The 14,559-nt window shown below is 37.0% G+C and overlaps 2 protein-coding genes and 1 pseudogene across 2 annotated transcripts; 1 reads left to right on the top strand and 2 right to left on the bottom strand.

Moving 5' to 3' along the window:
- The first annotated feature begins 836 nt into the window (after positions 1-836).
- LOC121754984 lies at positions 837-2,587 on the top strand (annotated as a pseudogene).
- Positions 2,588-9,170: 6,583 nt separating this feature from the next.
- LOC121755110 (uncharacterized protein At4g22758-like) lies at positions 9,171-10,943 on the bottom strand. The gene is made up of 3 exons (XM_042150402.1): positions 10,568-10,943; positions 9,713-9,920; positions 9,171-9,523 (listed from the first exon to the last, which is right to left on the bottom strand). Exons 1-3 carry the CDS (start codon positions 10,859-10,861, stop codon positions 9,321-9,323), a joined length of 705 nt encoding a protein of 234 aa, XP_042006336.1. The 5' UTR covers positions 10,862-10,943; the 3' UTR covers positions 9,171-9,320.
- A 933-nt stretch (positions 10,944-11,876) lies between these two features.
- On the bottom strand, positions 11,877-12,364 carry LOC121754444 (transcription factor bHLH51-like). Its single transcript, XM_042149805.1, has 2 exons — positions 12,236-12,364; positions 11,877-12,158 (listed from the first exon to the last, which is right to left on the bottom strand). Exons 1-2 carry the CDS (start codon positions 12,362-12,364, stop codon positions 11,877-11,879), a joined length of 411 nt encoding a protein of 136 aa, XP_042005739.1.
- Between the last annotated feature and the right edge of the window lie 2,195 nt (positions 12,365-14,559).

The raw sequence follows: 14,559 nt of genomic DNA, 5'->3' as shown, positions 1-14,559 counted from the left end.
AAATTGAATTTGGGCCTAAAACCTTTTCTTTTTATTATGGCCAGCCTTTTAATTGGAGCCATAGTGTAGGCTTATTTTCTTTTGGACCATGAACCTAATAGAGCTGAGCCAACAATTAATTGAACCTTACTAATTTAACCCCATTTTATGTTTAAGAAAATTTAATTTAGGATGGACTAATGATAAAATAAATCATGGAATGGGCTACTAATTAAAATACACGCATGACTAAAAGTCTAATTTAGTCGATAAGTTTTCCTAATGAATCCGATTAAATAATGGATAGCCGCTACGTAACTTCGCGACGTTAAAATTTATTTCCGGAATTTAATGAATGATCACAAAAAAATTTGAAATTCCCAATTAAACTAAATAGCTTGATTTAATTAATACACTTTTATGGAATTAGGAAAAGAGAAAGAAAAATGATCACATGCTTAGGAATGCATGCACACTAAGTAAATAATTTCTTAAGTCTAATTTAAGTATACTTATTTTTTATAAAGGGGCGTCATCGCACGTTAAGTGAGACCAAGTCGAGGGACACTTATTTGAAAGCTTAAGCAAACGAGGTGGGCTTTTATTTCAAAAAGTGATTTTATGTGAAAACGTGAACATATTTTGAATGAGTTGTCATGCCACGTTTTATGTTATGATTTCCTATCTGTTGGCTATGCCAAATATGTTAAATCGAATTCGGGTCCAAGTAGGGCCGCAAACCCTACTCGGACTAGTGTACACATATGGGACTGTGTGCTAGCTTTCGAGTTAGCCGGTCCAGTGACCGTCGTGGAATGTGGCCACATTCCTGGTTCACATACGATTAGATATGGTATATGATGTTTATGTGATTGCGCAATCAATTTGATGAAATGAAAAGTATTTAGTGACTCCGGCCTTTTTAAAGTAAAAACCCCGCGTTCACTCAACTATGGCTGACAACTAAATGATTGTCGTGACACTGCGACAATCAGCCCTCTCATTAAATGATTGTTTTTAGAGGGCAAGGATGCGGTAGCTGTGAAATTATTCGAGAAAATTCTGGATTTAAAAGTTTGCGAGCCTAATAGTGTTATGATTCTGCACTTGATAGATGGGTTATGCAAAACTGGACAAGTCATTGCAGCTTACAATTGGGTTCATAGATTAGAAAGTTGTGGGTGGAGACCCAACATTTAGGCTTATAGGACATTAATTGATGGGTTGTGTAAGGGTGGAAATGTGGACGATGCTTTGCGACTTCTACCTAAGATGACCAGCAAGGGTATTTTACCCAATGTTGTCACATATACTACCATGATTAAGGGACTATGTGACAATGGTAGGCATACTGATGTTGGAGACTTATTGAATGAAATGGCCAATTCAACGATATCTCTGGATGTGCATACTTTCAGTATATTGATCGATGCATATTGTAAGGAAGGGAAGATGGACGAGGCTTTAAATGTATTGGAAATTATGACGCAACAAAAACATTTGTCCCAATGTGGTCACGTATAATACACTTATTTGAGGGATTTTGTATGAAAGGTGAAATAGATAGAGCAAAACAGTTAGTTGATTCCATGGTAGAGATAGGCTTAAAGCCTAATATTGTTAGCAATAATGGCTTATATGGATATTGCAAGAAGGGATGCGTGGATGAAGCTTGGCTTCTTTTTCTTGAAATTCCAAATAAAGGCTTGGTGCGAGATAACCATACTTATAATAACACAGATTATTTAGTATGAGTAGATTTGCTGAGGGCTGGAAACTTTTCGAGGATATGGAAGACCAACAAGTGTGTGTCCTGACTTGTGTACTTACAATATGTTGTTGTATGGGCTGTGTAGGATTGAGGAGATTGATGAAGTAAAACATTTGGTAGTAGAGATGGAGAATCGTGGTTGTGGGCCTACTCAAGTAACATACGATGTCATCACCGGTAGCACATTAATTGATGGGTTGTGTCAGGGTGGAATGATGGGTACGGCGCTTTGCAACTTATACCTAAGATGATCAGCAAAGGTATTTTATTTTACCTAATGTTGTCACATATAATGCGCATACTGATGTTGGAGACTTATTGAATGAAATGGCCAATTCCAAGATATGTTTGGATGTGCATACTTATACTATATTGTTGGATGTGCTGTGTAGCAATGGAGAGATGGATAAGGCTTTTTCATTGTTGCGCCTGATTGAAGATAAAGGATTTACCCCTCACGTACGGTGCTCTCGTAAATGGATTATGCAAACACGGAAAACATGGCATGGCAAGACATCTTTTCAATCAACTTCCATCAAAAGGTGTACAACCTGATGCTCATATATATACTATGATCATTGGTTCATTTTGTCAAGAAGGGTCTTTGGAGGAGGTAAAACGTTTGAATCTTGGCTGTGGACCTAATCGTGTAACATACAATGTCATCGTCGAGAGTATGATAAAGCAAAATGATGTTCACAAGGCAAGAGCATTCATGGAAGAAATGCGTGAAAACGGATTCTCTACTGATTCTGCAACTTCTTCGGTGCCAAGTGGAGATGGTTTTTTCCTCAAATTGATGAAGGACCTTGTATCCTAGTCTGTATCAAGTGGAGGTTAATGATATTATCACCATTCTTTATGCATACTAATACTGTATGATCTCGAATTTATTTTTTGCCATTCAGTTAGTCTTTTTCAAGAGAGTTTAATCTGAAACTTATATATTGACGACCCGTTCACTTTTCCATTTTGGTTAAGGCACAGTTATGAATCTTGGGCAGATTTCATCGGGTATGGCCCACCTGTGTCCAGTGGCGGACGCAGGAATAAATTATGGGAGGGGCTTCATAGTAAATTTTTTATCGATATATTCCCTTCATCCTAATAAAGATGACTTCTTCTTTTAGCGTAATGGAATTTTATAAAGTGTTGTTTTATGTATTTAGTGAAGAAAGAGAATGAAGCAGATATAAAAGTACTTCTTTTATACAAGTTTGAATGCAGAATGTAGACTAACGCAAAATGTCAGTTTTAAATAATACGGAGCTCATGATTAGATTGTTTCTCAGTCTTCTTCCCAGATACACTTTCTCCGTCGGCTGCCATTGTTTTAAGTTTTTCTCTGCAATTTTAAATCTCATCCCCTCCTTCTCATTAATCTCTCAACAATTTAGACTTCAAAGGCCTTAAACTGGAGAGGGCTAAAGACACATTCTGAAAAATTTTTAGAATTTTGAAATAGAAATATTTAAAAAAAACAAGTTGGGAGGGGCTTAAGCCCCTCATGGGTTGTTACTAGGTCCGCCACTGCCTGTGTCGATGTATTTGTGTGCGTTCATCAATAATTAAGAATTGGGTATCCTTTTTTTGCAGCAGAAGAAACCCTTACAACTTTTAAATATTCCAGGCCATACCTCTCGATCTCATGGAGTGCATCAAGTGAAAAAAAAATTGCAGACACATTTTTCTCGTAATTTTTCAGGTATTTGGTTGTCAAACCAGTCCTTAAATTCGCCAAATATGGCTACAATCATACACGCTCCGATGGAAGAAGGCAACCCAACTCTTGTGGTTCCGCGAGTTGCCACAGCAGAGCAATTACTGTTGGCAATTGAAACTAAAATAAGTATATTACAACTATCCCACATCGGTGTTCACATAGACTTGAAACCACTATATAATTCTAATGGGCCACTCCTTCTATCACCAGTTGATTTTAAGATGAAACACATGGATTTCTATCAATTACGATATCCGAAGATGGTCACCGTACTATTTCGGAAATGACCGTCGCCATAGATGGAATCACAAAGGTGAGTGCTTTGTCAACTTGCCGCATCTTCTTCTCCACCCCAAACTTATTCAAAGGTGAGTAGCGGCAGGTTAGATGGTCTTGTCGTGTCAGAGCTGCTTTTCGACAGCTCACACGTAGCCGGTTCGTGAGCATCGGCGAAATCAATCCATTATCTCAAGATTTAGGCTCACACGTAGCCGGTTCATAGCCGGATCGTGAGCATCGGTCCTGAAACTTGTATATTGAAACTGCTGATTTTAGTTCATGTTATGTTTGTTTCCACACATGCTTCGTTATTTCTAGTGCAGGGCGAGGATTGATGCAGCCTAAGAGGTTTATGTCTCGGAGCTTCAAGCCTGATTCAATTTTTGGTATGCATGTGATGTAAGAGTAGGGAATAAGGCTAATTGGCCAGGGAACATCTCCAAATTTTGGGAAGTTAGAATTGTACATAGGGAGGTTGTTTCCAAATTTTGTCCTTAAGTTCACATGTCCGCAGTGTGTTTTCAATTATACTTCTTGAACTTAGGACCCCTAGGATTCTCACCTATACATGCTACAATCCCCTGGCCCCATTACAGCCCAAGTAAAGACCTTAAGGAACTTTTTATGTGTCAATAGAACTCAAGGCATCGATGATATGACAAAATGATGAGCGAATGATACTAACATCCCTGGTGAGGAATGAGTGATCGAGTGAATCCAACAGAAGGTAAGAACTAAGGCTATCTTGACGATCTGACAACCTGACCAGATAGAAGAAGGGAGGGGGAGGAATCTGAGGCTGTAGATGTTTGGATTGACCTTAATCTTGTGGGGACGGCTGCTAGAAAATAATACCAGTTTATGCATTTATGTGTCGATGTGTTTTCCTTTGTCTTGTTGTTTTCTGTATGTCTGTTTGTGTCTTTTTATTTGTCTAAGTCTTTTTGCGTCTAGGTCTAGGAGTTTAAGTCTTTTCTTTTTCCGTAAAGTCAGTCAAGTGATAACCATGCATTGAAATTTGCCTTATTTCTTTTATTTTATCTTTCATACTTGAGGACAAGTATGGTTTAAGTGTGAGCAATTTGATAAGGCTCATTTCATGAATTGGTTATGGGGTTAAATTCTGTAAATTCAGTGAACTAATAAGTGTTTGTAAGTTCAGGTGCATGTAAAATCTGCCGAACCCAGGAAGCGCATACAAATTACCAGGGGCAGAGGAAAAGGAGGAAAATGAATTGAAAACGGCAGCAATTTACCAGACCGAGGAAATGAAAAGAAACGCTGGCAGAATACAAACAAAGGAGCAAGTATAAGAATCAAGGGAAAAAAAACACAAATTATGAAGAAGGAGTGCCATAGGGATCCGTGCCTATATAAAGGGACGACCCCTTTTGAAGAGAGAGCCTTTTACATCACTTTTTATCTTTCACTCTTAGTCTCCTTAGTTTCATTTTCTAGTCTTAGCTCACTTCACACGCACTTGGCACCGATGGGAGATTCTGGGCAGGCTTGGCGATAGTTAGTCTCTGTGGTGTAACACCGTCCTCACGAGGGCGAAGATACAATTTGTTTTTATTTTCTATCGTTTAATCTCGACGTGAACTTCCTTGCCGGAAGCTCGACGACTGCTTTTGTGTTTGAACCTTATTTCCGTGGTTATCGCAGTTTCTATTTTCTGTTTTACTTTTGTTTCTGATGTTTGATGTTGGTTTTACTGATTTTGGATGCTTTTCGTAATTGACTGTTTAATTGGAGTTGAGGTTGGTTGAATCTGAGTTTGTTTGTTGAGAAATTGTTTGAATCGGAGTGGATGGATATGGACCTGGGTGTTGTTGAGTTTGGATCGATTGGATCTGGAGTGGATTGTGGTTTCGAGAGATGAATCTGATACGTACTTGTTGGATCTGCATGGCTATGTCTGTTGCTTTTGATTTACTTGACATGGTAGTTTAGATCTGATAGTTTTCTGCTTAATCATAATGTTTGACGTTCGATCTGAGTTTGCTCTGTTTTTGTTGCTCTGTTTTGTTCATGGTCATGTTTATTTGTTGAAGAAGATGAAAATCGTTGGTAGTTAGATCCAGATCCGTTGTTTGTTTGCTTTTGCAGCTTTACCTGTCACAGTAGCTAAATCGGGAATCTATCCCACTGCTTTTTCTTGCTTTGTAGTCTCACTGTTTTAGGAAATTTTTTTTACTTGACCCAGTAGTTTGATAAACCCTCTGCAGTTAATTTCAAGTCTCGAATCATGTATGCGTACGTGTTCTTATTGTTTCTTAGGTCTAGTAGTTAGTTAGTACTTGAGTGCTTTTAATTCTCGTGACCCTGTAGTTTAAAATTCTCGATCCACTTGTTGTGTGGCAGTAGTCAAACCCTCCCAAAACCCTCCAAATGCATGCTAACTCATCCGTCCTCGTGGGATCGATACTTTACTTCCCTATACTAGCCAATAGTGTAGTGGGTTGAGGTTTTGAAGCGGGAAAAGTGTGTGTCCAACGACCGAATTATGAAGGTTCCACGATCTCCTAGACCCTATGATCTAGCGAATCCTCTTGACCTAGGGGTTTGTGATATATCAATAGCACACGCTCTCCTACTCACTTCATAGCACTATAACTACTTGCAAGTATACAAGGTAGAAATAGTATAGCAAAAGGCCAGTACCGGGATATCGAACTTAGGGAATAGAAAACAAAGTTTTTGAGTTTGAAATTATGTAACTAAACAGAAATAAATAAAGTAAAAGAAAGAAAGCATAACGACAAATCAGATAGAACCAGGCAAAATAGTGGAATTTCAAGGATAATGATTTCACTAACCCTTTAGTTATTCTAATTAGTTCTGCGTTCATCTGACTCAAGTTTTACAACGATTTCCCCATATCATTCATTAATACTCATGTCACAATTCTTGTACGAATACATAAGATAAACCAATCAAAGCTATCACCGATAAGTGATTAACAACAATCAATGTAACGGCCAATTAGTCGAACAAAAGCTTAGGAAAAATCAAGTGCAACGAGTTTTAAACATTTAACATAAAAAGAACTACATGTCCAGAGCCTTTGTCCCAGCGACAAGGAGCTTAGACATTATTGCATGAGGTGCCGAGTTCGAGCCCTCTTGACATCAGTTGTAATTTCCTCCTATCTTTAGTTTAGGAGTTTATTTGTAATTTCCTCCCTTATAAAGGAGGTATTTTAAAAAAAATACATAAAATTCAATTACTATCAATCCTCAAAATTCTATTGTTTAGCAACCTATAGACAGATGAACTAAAAAAATAGTTAAAGTACGAGACATGAAATAAACAAACAAGACCAAGGTTGAATCTTGAAGTCTTCAGTATCCTCTTGTCTTGCTTCAATCTGCAAGACTGATGGAAGAATTAGGTTATGGAGTAGAGAGGGAGGAGCCCTGGAGGCTCCCCAAAGGGAAGCTATGAATGGGTTGATATTATAAATTAGGCTATGGGGTATTTATAGGCTTGAAAAGGGTTTGAAGAAGGTAAATTTCGTGGCCTATAAGGAATGGAAAAGATTTAGCTTCACAAATGATATTTTCTTCCCTTCCTTAAATTTTCGCCTAAATTCCCGCCAACTTTGACTGCACTGCACGACGTTTGAATCAACATGAAGCTCTTCCGAAATGAGGAGAACGGTATATAGGGTTTAGGGAGTAGAGAGGGAGGAGCCCTGGAGGCTCCCCAAATGATTGAACTTCAGAATCATCGGCAAAATGGGATTGAACTGTGAGGTTGTTATGTGCGAACAGGCCAGAGAGGCGCTGAGATGGGCCAAACGGACCGCTAGAAATGTTCTGATCTCTTTGTGCAACTTTCAACGACCGCTGGGTTGCACTTCTTCTCTAGCTTCCAGATTTTGACATTTTATGTCATTTTTCGTCTCTATTTTACACATTTCTCACAAAACACGTCAAAATACCAAAATAGATCTAATATGTAAATAATGGACATGTAATGCAACTTTGATACTCAAACAGACCAAATAATGACCTTAAAATAATGTAAAATCCGAGCATGTAATGCAACTTTGATACTCAAACAGACCAAATAATGACCTTAAAATAATGCAAAATCCGAGCGTATCAACAAGAGAACAAACATGCAATGTTGTCAAATATGTATCAAAGCCACGTGGAGGATAGTTTCTGAAAAATCTATAACAACCAAATGAAGCAGTAAATTCATTTGATTTGAACGTTTGCAAATGCTAAAAGAAGAAATCGAGAAAACAAACTTGAGATTAAGAACTACTCCTAATTTGTTTAAGGTTGATATTCTATGTTTCTTATTTCCTTACTCAATTGTATGTTCTAGGGGTCATATGTGGTTTTAAGGGGAATCATACACCTAGAATAAGCCAATCACGTTTCCTAGGATTTGCTCTCTAACCTATTACACCCGCTAGGTAGTGCAATATGCTTTCAGTTAGCTTCTAAACCGGTTCAACGACCCACCCTTTAAACCTCACACACTTCTAGTACTTAGGGCTTCGATGATGGGGTTTTCAGGAAGAATTGTAAATAAAATAAATTTACGAAGAGAATATATTTTGGTGATTATTGGATTAATTCAATCCCCAAGTATATCAGCATTGCATGCCAAGAACGCAATAAATTCATGCATAGAAAATAAATCATAAACACGAATTCTACGGAATATATAACTTACAGATTTGATTCTTCAAAGGATCGTTGATGACTTGCGACTACTCCATGTACTTTTCTTCATGTTCTACCGTGAATCTTCTTATTTGTGCCCTAACTCCAAATGTAATTGGGAAAAATCAGATAATACCAATAGAACTTGAAGAACATAGTAGACAAAACCCAAATGTGTGCGTGTAATACGAGAATTCAAAATTGTTCTTGTGGAGGATAGGGGGACAAAAATTACACGGTAGGAGGCTAGGGTTTATATCTCACATCTTGTCTCCTATTTATAAAGTCACATTAGGTCACACCAAGGAACCATGGAGGTTAGACTAGGCCTCACATATTAAATTACAACCAATTAAATTTGAGCCTCAATTTTATTTCAATCCTATAAAATATTAATTTCTGTGACTACCGTAAACAATATTGACCACCCGCCCTAGACCAAAATTATGAATAATTTCATTTAAGTATTTTCCACGTTTAAGATTTAAATAAACATTAATTCATTTAAGTCCGTAACTTTAAGTAATTAATATCTTATACCAAGAGTGGTCCAGTTCATAAAACTTACTAGTATTATTCATGAATTTAATTCCATCCGGTCGGGCTTCCAAATAATGAAGCCTTTTATGAACTCTTTTTGGCTTATTATTTCTTTAACTTTGTGCTATCAAATGTGAATGAATCTTGTGCAACGTGAGGCAATTGAAACATGTTGAGCACTTGTTCTTTTCGCTCTTCATTGCAATTCGTTTATTGCAATTGTTCACCCACTCTAACACCATTTGTCCTTTTGTTTGAATACACACTCTGAATTTAGTCTAAACAGAAATGGATTACATAATACTCCTATAATGATAGTATATAGGATGAGGAGTACATAATATCAGGCTGAGGGGAAGCAACCTAAGATTATGCAGAGTTTTCGTGTTTTTCGCATGAGCTTTGTAATCTTTCGATTGAGGAATGTTGGAAGGAAAGGAAGCGGCAACGCCTCCAGCTGATTGGAAGTTACATCAGCGCTGCTACGCCTGTGAAGATAGAAGCTTCGGCTCCCAACATCACCGATCAAATCCGACTTGCTCAACCCTGCCAACATGTTACATCCACATTCAATCTTGATAAATTTAGGACTATATTATAGATTATGAATTATTACTAATGTTATTGATGACTTCCAAATTTTCATATAAGTAGGGAATGTGATGTGTGTATATATAATATACTAGTATGTGTTTTGAAGAATAAGTAAAGATTGAAAACAAGGGAGTTTGTTACCTTGAAGACTGAAATAAGAGTAGTGAAGTTCATAGGCTGAATATGATTTTTTATCCATTTGAGGGGTTCTTCCTTCTTCATTATACTTGTTCATTACAAGCTTCATTATATCCTCAACGTTTGATCCTAATTTAACCATCGTTCTGATTGGTCCAGGGCTTCCTTCCACGGTTACATTGATCACCACCTTCGTATCCATGTTGTACCTCTGCAAATAATATTTGGTGCATGTTTATTATCAAATGAATTTTAAACAAATTCAAGAAAAATAAATCCTAGTATACTTGAATACTATACTTATTAAATATGGACCTTAATATAGGGACATCCATTAATTAAAAGAGGATCAGTCACCATAGTGTCATCTTGTGATTTATAGTATTTTATAATCATATGTAGAACTTCAAATGGGGAAGGGCCAAGGGACAAAATAACCAATTAAAAGGCCCACTAAAAGAAAAAGAATAAAAATTCAGAAAACATTTATTGGCTAATTGTTTGACAATTAAAAATATTGGAGTCAAATCAATAATTTTCTTTAAATAAAATATCTATACATTTTTCAATAAAATAAAACTACGAAGCATTTATTTGACGTTTTTTCAAATGATCGACAAATGAAAAGGCAATAATATTTTCGGTTGCGGATTACGTGGCATGTTCGTCGTCAGATCAAGATACAAGTTTGTATTTGCATGATTAGCCACCGTTTGAGATACAAAACTTGTTATTGAGCGATCGATTGAGAATTGCATATTTTCTAGCCGGATAAACTGTAATATTTTCTTAAGGCTATGCCCTCTCTTGTATAAAAAAAAAGAATATATTTTTTTTAATTAAGAAAATGAAGATTACCTCAGAAGAGTTTCCGGGCAGTAAATTTTCCGGGGTGGAAAAAATATTGGTACATGTACTCGGGCGGTAAAGGACTCCAACGTCGTCGTCGTCGTCATCATCATCAGCCGCCATCATCACATCGCAACCGGGCTTCCAGAGCCATGGCTCGGAGTTGCTTCTCTGCACAAGCTTGAACTTTTGTGATGACTTGAACCCACCGGCCGGCCTGGAGGGAGATGGCCGTGGTGCTTTGGTGCCTTTTAACGCTCTCCGTATTTTGGTAGGCTTTTTGAACAGATTCTTGTCTGACATAAATGAGCAAGGTTTGAGTACACAGTTGATGCAGATGGTGATATATCTATGTGTGTATATTGAGAGGGTGGGCTATTTTATAAACCCAGGACCGGCCCAGCTTATGTCTTTGCCTTGTTAGTTGTTATGTTTTCATACTATCTTTTAAACTATACAAGCATATACAAACCAAATCACCAAAACTTGTGGGATCATATAAAACTGTATAGTATTACCTTTTTATACGTGTGTTAAGTATGAACCATCTCTTTTTAGTTTCAATTAATTTTTCAATTAATCTTTCCATGATTTTAGCCATCGATATATATTTTCCTTCTCTCCTCCCAATATGTCATAATTCCAACTAATCTTTCCATAATTTTAGCCATTTCCCTATAATACTATTAATATATATGTTATAATATGCATATAATAAATAGTGTATTTTAGTTGATCATACATCATGATTCCTAAATTTGTGAGATTATATAAAACTATATAATACTCTCTCCGTCCCATAATAGATATCACACTTTCCTTTTTAGTTTGTCCCACAAAAGATGTCACACTTCCTTTTATGAAAAAAGCTTCCTCTCACATGAATATAAATATACTATTTTCTCTTTCCACCTAACACACAAAATAACATCTCCTAAAATCCCGTGTCATTCTTCAAGTGTGTCATCTACTATGGGACGGAGGGAGTATTACCTTTTGTGCATTTATATACATATGTATGTGTTAAGTTTTATATGCGTGTATGTATATATTATAGTAATATGCATATAATAAATTGTGTATTTTAGTTTCTTGATTCCTAAATTTGTGGGATTAAATCAAACTAATATATATATATATATATATATATATATATATATATATCCATGATCAATTGAGATTTTTTAGGCTAATTGAGAAATGAGATGCAATCTCAGCCACTCATTTTTATTAAATGAGTGGTCCTGAATTTGCCACATGAAAAATATTTTTAGATTAATTAATTATAAAAGGACAGAATGGTAATTTCATATTTTAATTAGGGATTGTGAGGGTGCTGGTGTGTGTGCTTCGAGATGTTGGCTTCAACAATGGTGGCTTCCAGCGCTTTCAGAGCGCTCCCGATCTCCGCGAAGAGCTCCGGCCGATCGTCGCAATAGATCGACGACTTGATCTGCTCCGATCCTTCTTCAATCTGATCGACGATTACCTCGTCGATCTCGCTCGGCACGCCGCTGCTGATTTTGCTCGCCTCCTTCGCCCTCTGCCGCTGCTCCTTCACGTGATCCACCACGTGCCCCAATGGAACCGCCTTGTCCATCTATATTGATCGGAATCAGTCAATTCAGTGAGAATTTTGATTCGATTCGAGAGAGACAGAGAAAGAAGGGAAAATACCTTTTCAGATTTAGGGATGAGTTTGCAGAGAGTTGAGCGATTTAGGGATGAGTTTGCGGAGAGTTGAGCGTTGATTCTGTCTCTGCGGCGTTTCTCGGATGTTGTTTTATTGTTGAAAATCTGCGGCATTGGCTGTTGGTTTTTGGGTGAACAAATTTGCTGTTGACATTATATTGAAACTTCAGTTGTAGACATTTGCTGTTGACATGTTGAAATGTAGGAGATGCTGGTTTGTTGACATTGTGAATTGAAGATGAAAATTTAGGATGACATTTTGTAGGTGCCTTTGGAGGTCTGTTGACATATTGACATTTGCGTTGCTAGTGACATTTCTTTGAAATTTATGAATACATTATGTGATGTTTTTTGCTGACATTTGTGGAATTAGCATGAGAACATACCTTGAGCTTCGTAAGACAACTCCATAAAATACCAATTTGGTAGATGAGATTGTATAGAATATTGACATGTCATGTCAACTACGGTACATATCGTGTCAACTACACGTACAAGCCATGTCAACTGCACATTGAAACCATGTCAACAACAATTATAAGTTATGTCAACTAGACATACAAGCTATGTCAACAATCCGACACATTAAAACATGAAATGACACTTATACCCCCGTGTTGACATAATGTGATAGCTGTTGACATTTCGTTAATCTTGTGGATTAGTGGCTGAGATTGCATCTCATTTCTCAATTTAGCTAAATAATCTCAACCTAACAGGACCCTATATATATATATATATATATATATATATATATATATAGTCATGATAATCTACAAACCATCTATAATACAAACTATACAAACTTTAGGCGTTGACATTGTTGACATTCCCCCCAGTGACAGAATTTGTATTAGGCGTTGACATTCCCCCAGTGACAAAATTTGTATTAGGCGTTGACAAAGACATTCCCCCCAGTGACAGAATTTGTATTAGGCGTTGACATTCCTCCAGTGACAAAATTTGTATTAGGCGTTGACATTGACATATGAATTCCATTGCTAGGCGTTGACATTGACATATGAATTTCATTGCTAACTGTTGATTACTTACAAGGAGTGTGTAGGACTAAAGTTTGTAGTTTGTATTATAGATAGGGGTTTGTATTTGATCACTCCTCTATCTATATATATATATATATATAGGATTGTATTCAATGTCGAACTAATTTTAATGACCGAACTAGAGACCAAATCTTGTCCACCTATTTTTATAATCTTGTGGTCATAATTAATTCAATCAAATATTATTAAATATTGCCTAATTATATTATAATATTTCAAAATATATAGTTGGGGGATTCTTTTGTAATTTTAACTTGAGCGGTTATCACCTTTTCCATAATTCAAGCCATGTGAATATGGCAAAGATTATACTGTTATTCCAGTCCATCGCGATTATTCTGCAATTCCATTCCATCAATTAAATCTCCAATTCCATTCCATCGTGATATTCAACAAGCTCTCCTTCAAATTGCAATCTCTGTCTCAATGAAAAAATAGAACAATCCTTCTCCCGCATCTTAATTTTTCCGGATGCAGCAAACGTCTGATCGAACAATCCTTCGCTCACTGCCTCGCTCTCTCTCGTGCCTCTGCCTTCGCCGGCGAGTGGCGGCAGGCCACCGGTCATCCCCCCTCTCTCTCGCTCAAAATGAACCAATGTAGTGTGCCACCACTGCCGCTGCTACACTGTCGTCGTTTCAATCACTTCATCTTATAATAATTGTATTTCATCTTATAATGAAATAACTTCACCCTAGAAATGGAAAACTTTCGATTAAAACCTCTCTTATCCATCTTCTACATCTCGCTCACTGCATCTCTCTCCAGTGCCTATCTATGCCTTCGCCGACGAGTGGCGGCTTCATTCCCCCTCTCACTCACGTGTGGCCTCTCTCTCTCAAGCACCTAGTGAAATAGATGTCCATCCTCCCGACGTTGTCAAAACCAATGGTTCAGGAAGACGGCCTCTTACAAGCCTTGAGCAAGCTATGAAGATGAAGGCAAAGCCTGGTCGTAAATGTGCCGAATGCGGCGAGGTTGGTAATCATGATGCAAGAAATTGCAAAAAGATTAAGGAGATGCAGAAGAAAAAGTAATACAAGATATCTTTCGTCACGATGTCTTGATGTATTGTCTCAGTTTTTTAACTTCTTTATATTTTTCTTAGATGAATATATTTTCTGTTTCGATGAATATAGTTTCATAATAAATGAAGTAGTTAGGCTATTCAAATTACGTTTTGGATGGATGAACTAATCTGATGGTTTTGATGAATAAATATCTACATAGAATGAATAATTTTTA

Source organism: Salvia splendens, chromosome 11 (assembly GCF_004379255.2).
Source record: "Salvia splendens isolate huo1 chromosome 11, SspV2, whole genome shotgun sequence".
Taxonomy (NCBI): domain Eukaryota; kingdom Viridiplantae; phylum Streptophyta; class Magnoliopsida; order Lamiales; family Lamiaceae; genus Salvia; species Salvia splendens.
Note: the sequence above shows the minus strand (reverse complement) of the source record. Positions and strands in the feature narration are given on the sequence as shown.